This window comes from Pongo pygmaeus, chromosome 18, assembly GCF_028885625.2.
Source record: "Pongo pygmaeus isolate AG05252 chromosome 18, NHGRI_mPonPyg2-v2.0_pri, whole genome shotgun sequence".
Lineage (NCBI taxonomy): Eukaryota > Metazoa > Chordata > Mammalia > Primates > Hominidae > Pongo > Pongo pygmaeus.
The window spans coordinates 16,767,186-16,788,507 of NC_072391.2; the positions used below are offsets into that span (position 1 = coordinate 16,767,186).

The 21,322-nt window shown below is 45.9% G+C and overlaps 1 protein-coding gene across 8 annotated transcripts in view; it reads right to left on the bottom strand.

The window, feature by feature from the left end:
• SNX29 (sorting nexin 29) overlaps nucleotides 1-21,322 on the bottom strand; it is a 584,951-nt gene that overhangs the window by 549,257 nt on the left and 14,372 nt on the right. For 6 of the 8 annotated variants that reach the window (XM_054453330.2, XM_063654334.1, XM_063654329.1 and 3 more), the window contains exons 2-3: nucleotides 12,962-13,023; nucleotides 9,248-9,300 (exon numbers count right to left, since the gene is read on the bottom strand). In XM_054453330.2, the coding sequence (XP_054309305.2) occupies nucleotides 9,248-9,300; nucleotides 12,962-13,023 (115 nt within the window). Of the gene's footprint in view, nucleotides 1-9,247; nucleotides 9,301-12,961; nucleotides 13,024-13,691; nucleotides 13,878-17,698; nucleotides 17,808-21,322 lie in introns of those variants that run through there. The other 2 variants (XM_063654331.1, XM_054453332.2) reach the window with 2 other exon arrangements.

Sequence of the window (21,322 nt, forward strand, 5' to 3'; positions counted from 1 at the left end):
TACAGCTAATCCTGACTATAACCCTAGCAAGTGAGTATCATCATTATTATCTGATTTTCCACATGGTGCATGCGAGGTTTAAAGGAGCTAAGTAGTCCAAAATTACACAGCTGGTAACTGGTGATTTGTGGCTGAAGGAGGCATGAAGGTAAGTATGTCTGACACCAAAGCTCACACCCCATGCTCACCACCTCTCTCCACTGTCAGGTTCATGATGACGATGATGGTGCTAACATATTGTTTACTATGGCCTAGGCAGTGCTCTCAACAACTATCAATATAAATAAGACAAATATTAATTTAAATTTAGATAGAAAAATAGGTTCAGGGCCAGGCATAGTGACTCATGCCTATAATCCCAGCACTTTGGGAGGCCAAGAAGGGTGGATCACCTGAGGTCGGGAGTTTGAGAGCAGCCTGGCCAACATGGTTAAACCCCGTCTCTACTAAAAATACAAAAATTAGCTGGGTGTGGTGACACACACCTAAAATCCCAGCTACTCGGAGGCTGAGGCACAAGAATCGCTAGAACCCGGGAGGCAGAGGTTGCAGTGAGCCAAGATCACGCCACTGCACTCCAGCCTGGGTGACAGAGTGAGATCCTGTCTCAAAAAAAAAAAAAAAAATCAGATATAAAAATGGGCTTAGATTTGTTAGACATCCTGGAGGTTCCCCGTTGCTAGAAATAATCATTTTTCAAAAAAAAAAAAAAAACCCAAGCAATTCATTTAATCAAGCAGTAAAATAAAAGATTATGCAATATGGACTGTCTACTACAGAGCCTCAAAGTGGAAATGAAGCACTTGGGGTAAGGGAGGGGGAGAATCCAATTAATGAACCCCAGGATTTTTGGCCAGGATGACAAGAATCGTTAACATCCAGTCAACACCTCAAACTAGTTAGAGGCTGGTAAGAAACTTGTGACGCAGGGAACATAAAAATCACATGACAAACATTCAGAGATATTTAAAAGAGAAAAAAATGCCTGAAAAAGCCATTCCGTTTCGTAAGTCCTCTGGGGATACACGTGACAGTTTTCAACTGCATTAAGAATAACATCAGGAACAACAAAGGGCAGCTGGTTTTGGTTTTCAGCTTCCTGAAAAGTCCAAAACCGATTCTAATTCCTCAACGGGTTAAAAAAAAAAATCACCAAAACAAATCATTCTTTCCTGCATAGTTTGAAAGGAGAAGAAATGCTCTCCTACGATTTCTTCTGACGGTCACCTGAAAGTTCATTAAAAAGAGCAATTTCTTATTTTTTGTTTTTTTCAGACAGGATCTCACTCATATCGCCCAGGCTAGAGTGCAGTGGCGGGTTGATGGCTCACTGCAGCCTCAACCTCCTAGGCTCAAGTCATCCTCCCGCTTCAGCCTCTTGAGTAGCTGAGACCACAGGCCTGCACCACCGCACCTGGCTAGCTAATTTTTGTTTTTTTTGTAGACATCGGGTTTCGCCATGTTGGCCAGGCTGGTCTCGAACTCCTGGGCTCAAGTGATCCTCCCACCTTGGCCTCCCAAAGGGCTTGAGATTACAAGTGCGGGCCACTGCACCTGGCCAAAATTAACAATTTCTAAATGCAGATGAATACCTGAAGCCAACTCACTGCTACCCACATGGCAAAGAGATCCAGTGTGTGAGTGTGTGGTAAATGTCTACCAAGTGTCAAAACACCTTACATATCCTTATACTGAAAATCACAACAGCTAACAATTACTGGAAACTTACTACCTGCCAGGCAATGTTCTAAGGGTTGCCATGAACTGACTCATAACAACCCTCTGAAGTGAATACCATTATATTACCCATTTCAGAGTTGAGGAAATTGAGGTGCAAGAAAGAAACTTGCCCAAAATTGCAATACAACTCAGAACTGGCAAACCGAGGATTCAAACGCCAAGCTCCAAAGCCCATGCTGATTCCACTGCCCCCGTTATCATTCCTGTTCATAATTTAAAGGGAAAACTTCCAGATTACGTCCTCTGATTCCATATGGGACAAAGACGCCTTGGCAGAACAATCACATGTCTAGTCTTTGAGGTAACTTCTAGGGCCTACAAAGTTCCTGAGCCATTATTTCTAGAGAGCAAAATATTCCAAAGATATCTTAAAGCTTCTTCATAGGCCAGTCTGACTGAAAGAACATGGAATAATTTCAATGAACCACAAGAATGAGTCTTTGTTCCTAGGGAAAAACAGAGCCAGAAAAACATCACCAACAGAAAGTGAAGAGGAGAAGCGCGCATTTCAGAGCCCAGCGGCTGCCACCACCTCCTCCTGTGGAGGCTTCTCAGGACTCCATCTGAAGGAAAAAAACAAGTCTCGCCTGAATTTCCCCTAATGTCAATACTGTTTTATGTTCCATGTGAAGACAGCTGCATCTCACAGTGTCCGTCTCTCACAAGATCAAATATATATATATATATATATATATATATATATATATATATATAGACACACACACACACATATACACACACATATATAAAAAATATATATATACATGTATATGTATATATATCTCACACACATACCCACATACACATATAGAAACATGCTCACACACATCCACCTTGGATTTTGTATTTTGGCAAAATAATACGGTGCACCATTTAGGCTCCCAAATCCAGCAATGGTCTGCTCTGTCCTGCTAGCACTGTCTCTACTCGAAACATTAACTCATCCACCAACACCTTAGCAGCTTTTTTTCGGTGTAAGGATATGTACTATTATTTACTTATTTGTCTTGAATTTGACTCACTTTGTTCAGTTACATACACCTGATTTAAAAGAAAAATTATTTTAAAATTAAAAAAATGGAAAGCTCCATCACAGTTGTAAATGGTAAACTAGCATCATATGACACAAAAACAGTAGCCTTAAAACTAAACGTAGGCCGGGCGCGGTGGCTCACGCCTGTAATCCCACCACTTTAGGAGGCTGAGGCAGGTGGATCACTTGAGGTCAGGTGTTTAAGACCAGCCTGACCAACATGGTGAAACCCTGTCTCTACTAAAAACACAAAAAATTAGCCAGGCCTGGAGGCGCACACCTGTAGTCCCAGCTACTAGGGAGGCTGGGTCAAGAGAATCGCTTGAATCCGGGAGATGGAGGTTGCAGTGAACTGAGATTGTGCCACTGCACTCCAGCCTGTGCGACAGAGCAATGCTCCACCTCAAGTTAAAAAAAAAAAAAAAAAAAAAAAAAAACTAAAAACAATTAATGTAATAAATTTTGACGTTCTGCCATGGCCAGAGGATGGCTCTGAGCCTGAAGTGTGCACACTCTGTTTTAAAAAGGAGAGGCATTCGAAAAACATATTGTTTTTAACTATTTTGAACAAGCTGTCATTTTTGTAAGTCAAAAATGATCCAGGCCGGGTGCGGTGGCTCATGCCTGTAATCCCAGCACTTTGGGAGGCCGAGGTGGGTGGATCACCCGAGGTCGGGAGTTCAGGTCCAGCCTGACCAACATGGAGAAACAGTGTCTCTACTAAAAATACAAAATTAGCCGGGCATGGTGGTGCACACCTGTAATCCCAGCTACCCGGGAGGCTGAGGCAAGAGAATCGCTTGAACCCAGGAGGCGGAGGTTGCGGTGAGCCAAGATTGCGCCATTGCACTCCAGCCTGGGCAACAAGAGCGAAACTCCATCTCAAAAAAAGAAAAAAAAATTTCCTTGAAAAAGTAGTGAAAAGAAGGCCAGGCGTGGTGGCTCACGCCTGTAATCCCAGCACTTTGGGAGGCCGAGGCGGGTGGATCACAAGGTCAGGAGATCAAAACTATCCTGGCTAACACAGTGAAACCCCATTTCTACTAAAAATACAAAAAAATTAGCTGGGCATGGTGGCAGGCGTCTGTAGTCCCAGCTACGTGGGAGGCTGAGGCAGGAGAACGGCGTGAACCCGGGAGGCAGAGCTTGCAGGGAACTGAGATCGCGCCACTGCACTCCGGCCTGGGCGACAGAGCGAGACTCCATCTCAAAAAAAGAAAGAAAAAGTAGTGAAAAGCTTTAAAAACAAAAGGAGAAAAAGGGCAGATGGCTGGATCAGAGAGCAGGGGAAAGCATGTGAGGCCTCCAGGCTGTGTTAAGGATGTGGGTCCTTCTCCCAAGAGCAAAGACAAGGCAGCTGAGAGGTTTCAAGGGAGCATGAGGTGAGGGAATCTGCATTCTGCATTCAATGTGGTGCAAGCAGGACAAGAAGGAATGGGAAGAGCCTAGAGCTGCAGCGGCCATCCTGTAAGATGCTGGTGATGGGGGCCGTGGGCCAGCAGAGGAGCTGGAGTGAAGTGAGTGGATTTGAGCTCAACTCCAGGGCCGGGCCAGCTAACAGGGGTGAAGAAGGGAGGCAACTCATCTATCCTGTCAGTCCTAAGTTATTTTTAAATGTTCGCTGACTTTCCCTCTTGAGATTCAACTTTCTTCTTTTTTTTAATTATTTTTTTGAGACAGAGTCTTACTCTCTCACTCAGGCTGGATTGCAATGGTGTGATCTCGGCTTACTGCAACCTCTGCCTCCTGGGTTCAAGCGATTCTCCTGTCTCAGCCTCCCAAGTAGCTGGGATTACAGGTGGGCACCACCATGCCTGGCTAATTTTTTTATTTTTAGTAGAGACAGGGTTTTGCCATGTTGGCCTGGCTGGTCTTGAACTCCTGCCCTCAAGTGATTCGCCTGCCTCAGCCTCCCAGAAGGCTGGGATTATAGGCGTGAGCCACTGCGTCCAGCAGAGATTCAACTTTCTCACAGAATAGGGACAATGATGTGGCCTTTCCAACATGAAGATGGTGCCACCTTTATCCAAATACATTTCAAAGATAAGACCAGGTCTCTGATATTAAGAAGGAATCCCACTAAGGTAGAGGAGAATAATTTTTTTTTTTTAAACCCAGCCTCAAAAACAATTTAGTCACTAAATAGCACATAAGGGAGAAAAAACAAATCATGGAACTCTAGCCGTTCCAAAACGTCTAACCTAGGCTATGGCATTTTGCCTCTCTGAATCTGTTTTCTCATCAGTAAAAAAGGGATAACCCAGGCACAGTGTGGCTCATACCTGTAATCCCAACACTTTGGGAGGCCAAGGTGGGAGGATCACTTGAGTCCACAAGTTAGAGACCAGCCTGGGCAACATAGTGAGACCCCATCTCTACAAAAAATACAAAAATTAGCCAGGTATGGTGGCTTGCATCTGTAGTCTTAGCTACTCAAGAGGCTGAGATGGGAAGATCTTGAGCCTGGGAGGTTGAGGCTGCTGTGAACCACGATCACACCACTGTACTCCAGGCTGAGCAACAGAGCAAGACCCTGTCTCAAAAAAAAAAAAAAAAGAAAGCGTAATACTTCTGCTCCTTCTGAGGACTAAGAATCAACATAAATAAAATGTAGCAAACGCAGTCACAAACTATAACTATTATTATTAATTTTTTTTTTTTTTTTTTTTTGAGACAGAGTATCGCTCTTGTTGCCCAGGCTGGAATGCAATGGCTCAATCTCGGCTCACCAAAACCTCCACCTCCTGGGTTCAAGCACTTCTCCTGCCTCAGCCTCCCTGCCTAGCTGGGATTACAGGCATGCACCACTATGCCTGGCTAATTTTATATTTTAAGTAGAGACGGGGTTTCTCCACGTTGGTCAGGCTGGTCTCGAACTCCCGACCTCAGGTGATCCTCCCGCCTTGGCCTCTCAAAATGCTGAGATTACAGGAGTGAGACACCATGCCTGGCTATTATTATTATTAATATCATTATTTAGGGACAGGGTCTCTATTGCCCAGGCTGGAACGCAATGGAGCAATCTCAGCTTGCCGAAATCTCTGCCTCCTGGGTTCAAGCGCTTCTCCTGCCTCAGCCTCCCTGCTTAGCTAGGATTACAGGCATGCGCCACCATGCCTGGCTAATTTTGTATTTTAAGTAGAGATGGGGTTTCTCCACGTTGGTCAGGCTGGTCTCAAACTCCCAACTTCAGGTGATCCTCCCGCCTCAGCCTCCCAAAGTGCTGGGATTACAGGCGTGAGCCACCATGCCTGGCTATTATTATTATTATTATTATTATTATTATTATTATTATTATTTTAGAGACAGGGTCTCTGTCTATTGCCCAAGCTAGAATGCAATGGCACGATCATAGCTCACTGCAGCCTTGAACTCCTGGCCTCAAACAATCCTCCTACCTCAGCCTCCCAAAGCAATGAGATTACAGACTTGAGCCACAGCGCCTGGCCTATTATTAGTAATAGTAAGCCACGTACTCCTTTTAGCCATAAACAACAGTTATCACAGAAAGAATTAACTTTTTAAATTCTATTATAAAATAGAACATTTTCTATAACAAAGGTTATGGTAGTAAATTCTATTATATAGGTTCAGTATTCCTTATCCAAAATGCTTAGGATCAGAAATGTTTGGGATTTCAGATTTTCCCTGACTATGGAATATTTGCATTATATACTTCACAGTTAGGCATGCCTAATCCAAAAATCCAAAATCCAGCTGGCTTCCATGAGCATTTCCTTTGAGCATCATGTTGGTACTCAAAAAGTTTTGGATTTAGGAGCATTTTGAATTTTGGGTTTTTGGATGAGGGATACTCCACCTGTGTAAGAACACATTAACCTAACATTCAGAGTAGGATTGCCTCTCTCAGGAAGTGGACAGCACAGTAATGAAGAAAAGTGGTCAAGAAGTCATGGATACTTAGACACACACACAGCACACACACCCATACACACAGGCAAACCAACCCGGCCAGGTAAGAGGAGTCTTTCCTAATTATCTTTGCATCCCAGGCCCTGGAACAGTGATTGTACTGGAAGCTTTGGTGTCCAGCAGAATCACCTGGGGATCCTGTTGAAATGCAAATTCTCAGCAAGCTCCTCGGCTTCAGTCATACACACACACACTCATGCACATATACACATCCTGCTCCAGTACAACTAGGACAGGACTTAGACACTGCATCATTAATCAATAAGCCTCCCAGGTGATTCTGATGCAAGCAGACCTTGGATCCCTGTGTGGACCAAGGCCAGGCCCCATAGTAGGCCCTCAGGAAGGACTAAATTGATCAATCAGTCGAATGATCTAATGCCACAAACATATACTGAGAATCTAATGTACGACAGGCACAAAGTGCTTGTGTACGACACTGAGAAGTAAAATTTTAAAAAATAAATGGAGAAACACCCTTTTTTGCCTTCAAATCTCACAAGCTTCATGGTAGCACAGATATTTAAACACTTGACTACAGTACAATGTAATACACACACTCATCCGGATAACAAATTTTTACTAAGCACCTTCTAGAAGCTTCTAGCCACTAGAGAAACATCTGTAAACAAGACAGCAAAACATCCCTGCCTACAGAGAGCCGACATTATAGTGACGGGTAATAGGCAAAATTAAAAAGCCGAATGTATATGTAGTTTGTTGGATGGTGATATGTGCAATGGAGAAAACCTAAGCAAAGAAGGAACAGATAATAGGGTGCATCATTTTAAATCTGTGCCAGTTTCAAATCATCCATGTGGCTCTATTCCAGGAAGGTCTACGTGCTTTCTCATGGCTGTTAAAATTCTACAAAAGAACAAGGGTAGGAAAGAACAGAAAAAGGAACGACGGGCACAGGAGGGTGGGCTAGAGTGAGAGGGTGGGGGCCATGAACAGTTTCCAGGATGAGATGAACGTTGAGCAAGCAAGTTCCCTTCCCTTTCCTTCCCACGTAGGAATGTCCCTCCTGCCACCCCAGGGGCTGCAGAGCAAGGATCAGCTCTGACTGAGCTCACAACGCATTTGCAGCAAGGACTGGATGCCTATGTCTCTCCTACCTTTGCCAAGTCCTATGTGTCTCCTTGCAGCCAATGTTATCAGCTTATGCAATGATGTCAGCCTTTCCTGGGTCGTGAATGTCAACGGCCATTTTTAGGAATTTTTTTTTTTTTTTTTTTTTTGAGATGGAGTCTTGCTCTGTCGCCCAGGCTAGAGTGCAGTGACACAATCTCGGCTCACTGCAACCTCTGACTCCTGGATTTAGACAATTCTCCTGCCTCAGCCTCCCAAGTAGCTAGGATTACAGGCACCCGCCACCGTGCCTGGCTAATTTTTTGTATTTTTAGTAGAGACGGGGTTTCACCATCTTGGCCAGGCTGGACTCGAACTCCTGACCTCGTGATCCACCCGCCTCAACCTCCCAAAGTGCTGGGATTACAGGCGTGAGCCACTGCACCCAGCCGAATTTTATTTTTTGAGACACAGTCTCATCCTGTCTCACTCTGTCACCCAGGCTGGAGTATAGTGGTGCGATCTCAGCTCACTGCAACCTCCACCTCCTAAACCCTTAATTTTCCCCAAAATTAGCCTGGGTTCAAGCAATTCTCCTGCCTCAGACTCCCAAGTCCCTGGGACTACAGGTGTGCACGACCACACCCAGCTAATTTTTGTGTTTTTAGTAGAGACGGGGTTTCGCCATGTTGGCCAGCCTGGTCTCAAACTCCTGACCTCAAGTGATCCACCTGCCTCAGCCTCGCAAAGTGCTGGGATTATTGGCATGAGCCACCGCGCCCGGCCCATTTTTAGGAATTATTTTTTAACATAAAAGGAACAAATGATCGCAATAAAAAACGTGAAAAATACCAGAAAGCAATATTCCCAGTATTCTTACCCCTACTGCTACCTCAGGCCACGTTTTGGTGTGTTCTGGCCAGAGTTGCTATCTAACATAGCTAGGACCACTCCAAATGCATAGAATTTCGGATCCTGCTCTTGTTACAACATATGCCTTTTTACTATATATGTAATTTTTAAATCACTACCTATGCATTTTTCTGTTGAAAACAAATTCTATATAAACATCATTTTTTATGGCTATATAACATTCCACCCCATTAATGCACTATATTTTATTAACCATTTCCCAATTCTTGGTTATTTAGGCATCCAAGTTCTCATAATTATTAATTACCCTGAAAATAACTTTATATGGAAAGATATCTTGAATAATTCCCTCAGAATAGATTCCTAGAAAGAGAATTATGGAAAATGTGGAGTGTTGGAGATGAGCAGTCACCGCACAGAGAGTCCACGGTTGACTCAGATTTCAGCGCTGCACCTCTTCGCTGCAGAGGCAGAGCTCAGAAGCCAGCCGCCTTCTGCCGCCTTTCCAACCTCAATGGTCAATGGTTTTAGAAGCCGGCTGCCTTCTGCCGCCTTTTCAACCTCGATGGTCAACGCTTTTAGAAGTGACATATTTACCTGCTGTCGGAATCCGAGGCAATCTCCTTTCTCCCTCCAAAGCGGATCTGGCACTGCACAGAAAAAGAAGCTGCTGAGATCAGCTGTTGGGATGGGACACTCAAAACGTCATAAAACAGCCTACACAGGGCTTAAGGGTCAGGGAGGGGACACGGGACCAGAAGCTCTGCATGCCAAGTGAGGACGTCCCTTTCCCCTGGGTATCAATCAGCACAAGACTTAAGAAGGTGCGCACCCCAGCCTTGAAGCTGCCACTTAAAGGAAACCCTTATCTCCCACTTGTACAGAAGCAAGCCTTGTGGGAAAACATTGCTAACAGAAAAACAAAACCACACAGCCATCTGTGCATTATCCAGGAAGCTGCTCCTGCCTGTCGGCAGCTGACTGTCTACCACACAGAGCTCTTCATGGGCGATAATTACAACTTCTACAAGCCTGTGCTGAATGGATCCCTTTGGATGAGCCCCAGAATTGTCATGAGTGGCTATAACGTTACAACAACACAAATTAAGCCTCATACGAGTCATCTGGTTGTGCGGAATGACAATTTACTGAGGGTGGGAAAAATAAAAGCGGGCTACTTCTTTTTTTTTTTTTTTTTTTTTTGAGATGGAGTTTCACTCTTGTTGCCCAGGCTGGAGTGTAATATCGATCTCAGTCACCTCAACCTCTGCCTCCCGGGTTCAAGAGATTCTCCTGCCTCAGATACCCAAGGAGCTGGGATTACAGGCATGTGCCACTATGCCTGGTTAATTTTTGTATTCTTAGTAGAGATGGGGTTTCTCTATGTTGGTCAGGCTGGTCTTGAACTCCTGACCTCAGGTGATCCACCCGCCTTGGCCTCCCAAAGTGCTGGGATTACAGGAGTGAGCCACTGCGCCCGGCCCTGCAGGCTACTTTTTGAATTGGTAAAATTAAAATATAGATAACATAAACATTTCCATTTTAACCATCTTTAGGTGTAAATTTCAATTCACAATGTTAAGCAACCATCACCATTATCCACTATTCTAATTTTCTTTAAAAAAAAAAAAAAAATAGGTTCTCGCTGCGTCACCCAGGCTGAAGGGTAGTGGTGCCATCATAGCTGATGGTAACCTCGAATACCTAGGATCAAGAAATTCTCCCACCTCAGCCTCCCAAGTAGCTGGGATTACAGGAGCGTGCCACCAGGTCCAACTCATATTGTTTATTTTTTTGTAGAGACAGGGGTCTCACTATGTTGCCCAGGCTGGTCTCATACTCCTGGCCTCAAGATATCCTCCTGCTCCAACTTCTCAAAGCACTGGGATTACAGGTGTGAGCCACCGTGCCTGGCCTACTTCTGTCTTTTTCTTTTAAAGGTATAGTATCTCTGCTATGGGTAGCAGGCTTGCAGGGTTCCTAAACTTATTATCAAAACTACTACAATGTGTGTGTGTGTGTATCTGTGTGTGTCTATGTGTATACGTGTGTGTATATATATATATATAATTTTAAATGACATATTTGTCAAAACACAAGAAACTATACACTTAAATGGCTATATTTTATTATATGTAAATTATACATCAATAAAGTTTATTTTTGAAAGTCATGCAAAAAAAGTCATATGCAACACTTTAACCCTCAAAATAACAATAATAATAATAATGATAATAACAGCAGGCTAGGCGCGGTGGCTCACATCTGTAATCCCAGCAGTTAGGAAGGCCGAGGTGGGCGGATCACCCAAGGTCAGGAGTTCGAGACCAGCCTGGCCAACATGGTGAAACCCCACCTCTACTAAAAAATACAAAAATTAGCCGGGTGTGGTGGCACAGACCTGTAGTCCCAGCTACTCAGGAGGCTGAGGCAGCAGAATCACTTGAGCCCAGGAGACAGAGGTTGCAGTGAGCTGAGACTATGCCACTGTACTCCAGCCCGGGCAACAGAGCTAGACTCCAACTAAAAAAAAAAAAAAAAAAAAAGCAGTAGCTCTGGACATAAGCTCCACTTTATTTCTCTCTAACTGCTACCTTTAAAGTGGTTCAACTTGCCTCTTCACCTTATTATATTTTCCATTTCTGCAGCAAAGAAAGAACAAGCTAATAACATGGGCTCCAGATGTTACCATGTTAACAGAGGACCAGGTTCTGTCCAGGCCCTTTACCTACTTTAACAAGCCAATTCCCTCAGCAGCCATACACAGATAGGTGACCCAGTTACAGAAGAGCAGAGAGATGCTCAGGGAGGGTACACGAGTTGTCCCTGTACACACAGAGCTAAAGAAGTAATAAAGCTGGCCTTTAATTCCAGCTACGTCTGAGCCAAAAGCCTGTGTCCTTCCTACCATACAATGCCTCAAGGCTTGTGTAGATACTGCATTCTCTGGGCTCAGTTCAATACTCAACGTACACCCCGGCACATGTGGTGGCATGCACCTGTAGTCCCAGACACTCAGGAGGCTAAGGTGGGAGGATTGCTTGAGCCCAGGAGTTTGAGGTTACAATGAGCTATGATGGTACCACTGCGCTCTAGCCTAGGCAACAGCAAGACCTTGTCTCTAAAAAATAAAAAAAAAATTTTAACACACACCCCTATTAAAGTACTTACCTCCCTATAGGGTAATTACACGCATAATTATAACTGTCAACTGCCCCTTCCAAAAAGCGAGCTCCTAGAATTCCTAGATTTGGATCCTAGCTCTGCCTCTTACTATGACGCCTTGAGCAAGTTATTGGATCCCTCTGAGCTTCAGTCTCTTCATCCGTAAAATGAAACCAATTGTAGGAACTATAATCTCACAATGTTGTTGGAAGGATTAAATATAAAGTGCTTAGCAGAGAGCCTGGCACGCAGTGGAGGTGTGATCAGTGACAGCTAACAGCAGCATGCATCTGGTACATGCGGCAAGCAGATTCCAGTCTCACATCCAAGCTTACTTCCAAGCCCAGCCGAAGTCAAGCATCACAAACAGCATCACATCAATCACAGCAAAGCCACCTGGAGTGTCCACACAGCTGGGGGCAGCAGCAGAGGACCTCAGGCGTGGCCTCCTTCCTCCTTGTCCTAGCCTTCTTGTGCTCAAGGGTCCTAAGTCCAAACCACCACCTCTGCACCCCTCAGAGTTGCCCTCAAACACAACTGCTTGGAAATGAGACAATGAGATTTTGAAACCCACATCAATGCCTTTTTTTTTTTTTTTTTTTTGAGACAAAGTCTCACTCTGTTGCCCAGGCTGGAGTGCAGTGGCGCAATCTCAGCTCACTGCAACCTCCACCTACCACATTCAAGCAATTCTCCTGCCTCAGCCCCTCAAGTAGCTGGGATTACAGGTGCCTGCCACCACACCCAGCTAATTTTTGTATTTTTAGTAGAGACAGGGTTTCACCATGTTGGCCAGGTTAGTCTGGAACTCCTGACCTCAAATGATCTGGTCACCTTGACCTCCCAAAGTGCTAGGATTACAGGCGTGAGCCCCCGCGCCCGGCCCAGTGCCTTTCTTGAAGGGACATCACTGATGGATGGGGTCTTCTAGAGGGCTTTGGAAATTCAAGACACAGGACTTCCTCCAACCCAACTTTGACCGTGTTCACTGCTCTACCATTTCCCGGGGAGAATGATTAGATCACTTCACTGTTCCCAGGTATAAAGTGGGAGTTAGTCTGTGTATGTTATAGGGAAGAAATGACCTACATTAATTATCTGACACTATTACTCAACCAAAAAGGCAAATGTGTGCTTTCTGCTTACCTGTTTCACTGCATCCAGCAGTCGCTCCAGCAGAAATTGTCTTTTGTCATTGTTCTGTGATCCTAAAACGCAATGAGGCTTAATTAGTTCTCTTTGATGCTCGGACACGGCTGTCCCCAACTAGATCAGTCCTTTCCCACTGATCTTTAACAAAATCAGTAGCACAACTAGGTATCAATAATCTGTATCATTACAATGAAGTTTGGCTATTGCCTGTTACTGCATCAAAGGAAAACAGCTAAAGTAATTTTCCCCAAGTCTGAACACGTCTAGAATGGTCTGAAGGGTTCTCTTTCCCCAAGTCTGAACACGTCTAGAATGGTCTGAAGGGTTCTCTTTCCCCAAGTCTGAACACGTCTAGAATGGTCTGAAGGGTTCTCTTTCCCCAAGTCTGAACACGTCTAGAATGGTCTGAAGGGTTCTCTTTCCCCAAGTCTGAACACGTCTAGAATGGTCTGAAGGGTTCTCAGCCCTTGGCACGACTGACATTGTAAGGTGTTTAGCTGCATCCCTGGCCTCTACACACTACACACATCCCTGAGCTATAACAAAAATGTCTCCATGTAATGCCAAACGTCCCCTGGGAATCAAAACTGCCCCCAGTTGTCAACCAGCAGCCTAAAATAAAATATAAGTTTCCCAGTACAGCGGGAACTGCTCACTGGCTGTTCTCGCTGTCATCTCCAACATCCTTTTCCCATGCCACCTTCAGCAATCCAAGCTGTAAAACCTGATTACTCCTCTTCTCAGCAGCTGAGGTTGAACTTAAGCAGTCTGGCCAATGAGAAGACAGCAGAAGTAGCTCCCAAAGTTCTGGGAAAGTCATTCCTTTCTGATAGAAAGAAGAGCTATGAAGGGCATCGTTCCATCTTCCATCCTTCATGCCTTAATCATAAACATGTTGGGTGGAGCCAGAGTAGCATTTTGCCACCATGAAGTCATGAGCCTGAGAGAAAGACCTACAGAATCACAAAGACACCAGCCCTGATATCACTGAGTTGGTAAGCCAAGACTAGAAACAAGCTAACTTTCACAAAATCAATAACCCTATTTGTCCACACCACTGCACACTGGGCTGTTACTTGTATCCAAAAGCATTCCCAACTGACGCACATGACATACACTGAACTTTTACTTAAGAAGGTCTGGGGCAAGGGCACTTGAAAACACCAGGCAGACGGTTGTCAGAGCCACACCTGATCTCCCCAAGAGGCCCAAAGACTCCAAGCAAGATACAAAGCCCGGAGTATGATGCACCAGACACAGAGCACACTGACTTCAAAGGATACTGAAATTCAGATTCTAAGGGCAGATGCTCCACACTGCAGGCGTTGAATTGCCATCAGGCTGCTTCTGTCTTGGGCAACTCTACGTGGGCTGCACCAGGGAGTAGAAGCAGGACATTATCTCAGAGATGGTCAGTGATTCCTCCAGGTCAAGCCAGGGCCAGCTGGTTGATAACAACCACTACCATGGGCTGGGCGCATCCTACATGCCAGGAACCAAGCTAAGCACTATACATGCATCATCTCCCTTCATCTTCACATCCACCCTATAAGCCAGGATCCCAAACACAGATGGGAAAGCTGAAGCTCGGGGAAGTCAAGTGATTGTGTGTGTTGATCCACCCAGGACTTATTTAACTTCTAGTGTGTGTGAGGCAATGTTTTAAGAGCTGAGGACACAGGAGTTAAATGGTGTAAAAGAGCCATCTTCTCATGGAGCTAAAATTCTACTAGAAGGCCGGGCACAGTGGCTCACGCCTGTAATCCCAGCACTTTGGAAGGCTGAGGCAGGAAGATTGCTTGAGATCAGGAGTTTGAGACCAGCCTGGGCAACATGATGAAGCCCTGTATCTACCAAAAACACAAAAAATTAGCCGGGCATGGTGGCACACACCTGTGGTCCCAGCTGTTCATTGGGCAGAAGTAGAAGGATCACTTGAACCCAGGAAGCAGAGGTTGCAGTGAGCTGAGATCGTGCCACTGCACTCTGGCCTGGGTGACAGAGTGAGGCCCTATCTCAAAAAAAAAAAAAAAAAAAAAAAAAGTATAAAAGTAAACTAATCAATGAAAAAGTGTTAGAGAGTCACACTAAGAAGAAAAAACAAAGACAGTGATGGGATAGCGAGGAAGCAAGAAGGCTGCTTTAGCCAAGGCAGCCACTGAGGGCCTCTCTGCACAGGTGACATTTGAGCTGAGCCCTCTATAAAGAGAAGGAGCAGCTATGGAAAGATGGGGCAGGCCAGTGTTCCAGACAGAGCAAACAGCAAGGGGAGAGGCTCGGAGGTAGGACAAGCTTGGCTCTGGTCTTCCAGGACTAGAAGGAAGTTTGCTGTGGCTTGAGCAAAAAGCAAAAAAGCGGAAGGAAAGATCAAACAGGCAGGCAGAGGCCAGTCACATAGGATCGTGCGGGCCATGATAAACGGTTTAGACGGTTGAAATTTGAATACTAATTGGTGGAACAGTGATCCTGACTCAAGACCTCTAAAGCGTGTGTTAGGACCACGATACCAAGGATCCTGCCTTACCCCCAGGCCTGGTAATGAAACCAGACAGCAGATCCTTTGAGACACACAATAAAACAACTGACTCTTCAAAAAGTACCATTAGTATTTTTTTCTAGAAGAGGTTTCGATCAAGAATAGCCTAGACACCATTCCCACCAGCCATGAGGCATCTCAAGGCATCGCTCAGGATGGCTATAGACCCATCTGGCCAAGGTCCTCCAACACCTCTTGACACCTGTGTCTATCAATCAAACGCTCTTTGTTTCAGAATCCAGGGTTTGCATTCTGATCTTCCCTCCCTAACACCAGAATAGAAAAAAAGTCAGGCTTGTTTTCTTCCTTTTTCCAAGTATGAGTGAGCCCAACAGCTCTACCTTGCCCTTGAACAATGCCAACTGGAAACTTGACAGGGCTCCCCGCACTGGAAATGCCTTTGCTATTTTTTTCTCATCATAAAAGCAATTCATGCAGGAAAAAAATAGAACAATAACAAATCGGGAAAAAATGTACAAAGAAAATAAAAATCTCTTTCATCTCCCTAGTGATTTTTTAATGCAGTGCTTCTCAAACTTTAATGTCCACACAGATCTCCTGGAGATCTTGTTAAAAAGCAGCAATTTGTTTTTTGGCGGTTTTTTCTGAGATAGGATCTCTATCACGTGGGCTGGAGTAAGTGGCACAATCATAGCTTTCTGCAGTCTCAACCTCCTGGGTTCAGTCGACTCTCCTGCCTCACCCTCCGAGTAGCTGGGACTACAGGCTCAGGGCACCACTCACAGATAATTTATTTATTTTTATTTTTTATAGAGACGGGGTCTCACCCCAGACTCAAGCAATCCTCCTGCCTCGGCCTCCCAAAGAGCTGGGATAATAGGTGTGAGCCACCACACCCAGCCCAAAAGGCAGGTTCTGGTTCAGGAGGTTGAGGATGGGGCCTAACTCTGTGTTTCTTTTTTTTTTTTTTTTTTTTCTGAGAGGGAGTCTTGCTCTGTCACCCAGGCTGCAGTGCAGTGGCGTGATCTCGGCTCACTGCAACCTCTGCCTGCCGGGTTCAAGTGATTCTCCTGCCTCAGCCTCCCGAGTAGCTGGGATTACAGGCACGCACCACCACGCCCAGCTAATTTTTGTATTTTTAGTAGAGACAGGGTTTCACCATGTTGGCCAGGCTGGTCTTAAACTCCTGACCTCGTGATCCACCCACCTCGGCCTCCCAAAGTGCTGTGATTACAGGTGTGAGCCACCGTGCCCGGCCGACTCTGTGTTTCTCATAAGCTCCCAGGTGAGCAGATACTGCTGGCTCCTTTCACACTTGAATAACAAAGATTTAGCACCTACCCTTCCTGATATGCACAATGATCCTCGATGTCTTTTTTTTTTTCTTTTTTTTTAGAGTATTTTGCTCTACTGCTTGTTCTGGATGAGATGTCAGCAGCTTCCTCTGCCTTACTCTGCAAAGCCTCTTTTCATGATGGGGTGGGGGGAAGAAAAGAAAAACCTGTTCTTTATACAAAAACTACCCGAGATTGTGCAGGTCTCAACCCAGAGGCTCACACTCCCTGGCCGTGATCTGTCTGCAGGCAAGAAGCTGTCAAGTGAGATAATCTTGACCTCAGAAGGGGCAGCTGTGGCCAACTTAGCCCTGAATGAGCTTAAGAGAAAGGGGTCAGCCAAGCACAGTGGCTCACACATATAATCCCACCAACTTTGGGAGGCCAAGGCGGACGGATCACATGAGGTCAGGAGTTCAAGACAAGCCTGGCCAACATGGCAAAACCCCATCTCTACTAAAAATACAAAAATTAGCCGGGCGTGGTGGCGGGCGCCTGTAGTCCCAGCTACTCAGAAGGCTGAGGCAGGAGAATCGCTTGAACTTGGGAGACGGAGGTTACAGTGAGCCAAGTTTGCGCCAATGCACTCCAGCCTGGGCAACAGAGTGAGAGTGTCTCAAAAATAAATAAGAGAGAAGGGGGTTTACAAGGCTGCAGGGAGCACAGGTGGTCTCAGGACCACTTATCAATTGAGAGGAACAGTGGAGAGCACTGAGCGGGAAGTCATAAGGCCTGAGCTCTCATCCTGCCTGGCCTGCTTGCTAGCCATGTGACAGGGACAGTCACTTCCCTTGTCTGGCCACTGGTTTCTGCATGAGATCATGCCCTCCTAGCTCTACAGTCTATGGAGACTCTGCAGAGACAGGCAGGCAGAGCAATCAATGCTACCAGTCTCCTTACCTTCTCCCTTTGAATCCAGTGGAGAGTACAGCACCTCCGCCAGGGCCCAGAAGAATCTGCCAGCTTCAAATGTTGCCGCCACTGAGAGAAGCAGGAAGAATGTGCCCACCTAATGAATCCCAACCACAGGCTAAATCGTTAAATGATCTATTTAATCCTTGACAAAGAAGGAAAAGTGGTTCCATTCAGTAGAGAAGACTGCGACTCAGAGAGGAAAAGACCTTTACCCAGGGCTAGACCCACAGGAAGTGGCCGAGGAGGGATACATTTCTAAGTCCATGGGATCCTGGACCTGCCAGCTGCTAAGCCCTGCTCACCCTCGACCTCCATCACAACCTGCAGCAGTGGCCCAGTGCAAATTAAGCAAACACTTTGCCACACAGGAGCGATCAAACCCCATCTTCCTGCTTCCTCATCTCCAGGGGCAGCCCCCAGCCAGCAGTCAACCAGGTGAACAAGAACAGGCTTCTTTTTCTTTCTCATTTAGATCACCATCAAAATGAAAACAGAAAATGGAAAGGCACCCAAGGGAATACCTCCAGGGGTCCACAAACCTGTCGGAGAAATGCAGTTAGCTGACACTCCCTAACTCTACTCAGAAACTTCATGTGCACGGGAAAGTCAGTCACCTAGTTGGGTCTCTCTTTAATGTTTTGTTGTTGTTTGTTTGTAGATGGAGTCTCACTCTTGTCACCCAGGCTGGAGTGCAATGGCGCGATCTCGGCTCACTGCAACCTCTGCCTCCCAGGTTCAAGCGATTATCCTGCCTCAGCCTCCCAAGTAGCTGAGATTACAGGCTCCTGCTACCATGCCCAGCTAATTTTTGTATTTTTAGTAGAGACGGGATTTCACCATGTTGGCCAGGCTGCTCTCAAACTCCTGACCTCAGGTGATCCGCCTGCCTTGGCCTTCCAAAGTGTTGGGATTACAGGCATAAGCCACGCGCCCGGCCTTTGTCTTCAATGTTTAGAACCCTCAGGATCTAATGTTTAATGTTTACAGTCCTTTGGGTCCTACATTAATTTTTACCACAAACCTCTAGCCTTCTGCCTGGGGTCGCCATTCAAGCTACAGTGACCTCCTAGAGAGAAAGAGCAGAAATTAAGAACAGGATAGTGTGGGTTAGAATCCTACTCCACCAGCCATGTGATCATGAGCAAGTTACTTAACCTCCCTGCTTCAGGCTCATCAGAGAACCTACCTCTTCGGACGATGAAATGAGGGAAATTGTATTATGCACCTACAACAGTGCCTGGTGTATACCAAGCGTTTAATAAAATTAGCTATCATCATCATCGTTGGTAACCCTTACCCCAAGGTATCAAGACCTCTGGCTCCCAGAAGTCCTTTCAACTAGCTACCTTCTCTCCAAAGCCCAGGCAAAGCAATTCAATTCAGGCCTCTGTGTTTGCTGCCCTGAGAGACAAAGGGGTGAAAGAGGACCCCTGGCACGTGGGGAGGGGAAAACAAGCAGGATGCAACCAGGCACTCCGGCTATATTCCTTCTTTAACCCTCGCAACCCTGGAGCTCCAGGTAAACTGGTTCCCATTCCACAGAGGTCAAGCCCCTTAATCAAGGCCACACAGATATTTATTTATTTATTTATTTATGAGACGGAGTCTCGCTTTGTTGCCCAGGCTGGAGTACAGTGGCGCCATCTCTTCTCACTGAGGCCTCTACCTCCCATGTTCAAGCAATTCTCCTACCTCAGCCTCCTGAGTAGCTGGGATTACAGGTGCCCACCACCGCGCCTGGCTAATTTTTTTTGTATTTTTAGTAGAGATGGGGTTTCGCCGTGTTGGTCAGGGTGGTCTCGAACTCCTGACCTCAGGTGATCCACCCACCTCGGCCTCCCGAAGTGCTGGGATTGCAGGCGTGAGCCCCCACGCCGGGCCCTGCAGATATTTAAATAGTGGTATTTCGCTCTCTCTCCATGCAACGGTGGAGGCGATGTCATGCTAGACATTTCCTTGGTGAGATCCTTGTAACACATCAAGCAGGTACAAGCGAGAAAAGAAAAAGAAGGCAATGCTCTTTGAGTGCCCACTGTGTGCGAGGAATTCTGCCCAAGGGCACACAGTCAAGCAGGTGCTGCGTTCGAGGCTGAGCCCTGCTCTCCCTAACTCTCAGGCAAGTGTTCCTTCCACATACCACACTGTCATCCTGGTGGGGACCAGGGCAAGCTCACTGAGCAACTGGGAACCTGAGCTGTGCTTACAAAACTGGGAAGGACAGAACAGGTAAATCCATAGAGACAGAAGGCACACAGGTGGTTGCCAGGGGCTGGGGCAGTAGGGGGTAGGAGCTACTGCTTAATGGATATGGAGTTTCTTTGGGTGATGAAAATGTTTTGAAACTAGATAGAGTGCTGATTGCACAACAATGCACTGTACTAAATGCCCCTGAACTGCTTGCTTTAGAACAACAGTTAATTTTTTGTTTTGTGAATTTCACCTCAATTAAAAAAAAAAATTCAAGAGATGGAGCCTGGCTCTGTCAACCAGGCTGGAGTACAGTGGCATGATCATAGCTCACTGCAGCCTTCAACTCCTGGTCTCAAGCAGTCCTCCCACCTCAGCCTCCCAAGTAGCTGGGACTACAGGCATGCACCACCACACTGGGCTAATTTTGTATGTTTTGTAAAGACAGGGTCTCGCTATGTTGCCTGGGCTGGTCTCAAACTCCTGGCCTCAAATGATCCTCCTGCCTCAGTCCCTCAATGTGCTGAGGTTACAGGTGTGAGCCACCACTCTTGGCCCAATATTTTTATGAGAAGGACTGCAACAGGTAGATGTTGGCTGAGAAAATGTTCCTATTCTAAGGAACAACTACAGTAGGATTCTCCCAAGGGCTAGACAAGGTAACTGCATGGAGAATCCAGTCCCCATATTGAATCACACAGTAGAAAAGCTACGCCCAGCTGGGTGAGGTGGCTCATGCCTGTAATCCCAGCACTTTGGGAGGCCGAGGTGGGTGGATCACTTGAGGTCAGGAGTTTGAGACCAGCCTGGCCAACGTGTGAAACCCCATCTCTACTAAAAAAAAAAAAAAAATTAGCCTCACGTGGTGGCATGCACCTGTAATCCCAGCTAGTTGGGTGGCTGAGGCAGGAGAATCACTTGAACCTGGGAGGCGGAGGTTGCAGTGAGCCGAGATCACACCACTGCACTCCAGCCTGGGTGACAGAGTGAGACTCCATCTCAAAATAAAATAAAATGAAATAAAAAAATAATAAATTTACATACATTTATATTTTTATGAAATAAAATGAATAAATGTAATAGAAACCATGCCTTGCTTCCACGAGCCCCTCCTGCACCCCTATCTCCCCCTGCCTGGCATGGCTCTTCCTTCATGAGATGGCAAGTCTCATGGCAAAGGCCCTCTGTGACAGCCACCCCTGCCTCAGTTGCTGTTCCTAGCTCTGGCCCTTTTGCTCTCATTTCCTTTACCCTGCACTGAATTATCTATGCAGTGGCTAGAGCATCTGGAAGCGCAGATGAATACACAATAAATGACTTACTAGTATTACAGGATACACACAATGATGTTATGTGATTCATCCAATGTGCCCTGCAAAACTGCAATGAACACAGCATTTCTCTAAGCCTTGCGTGTGCATC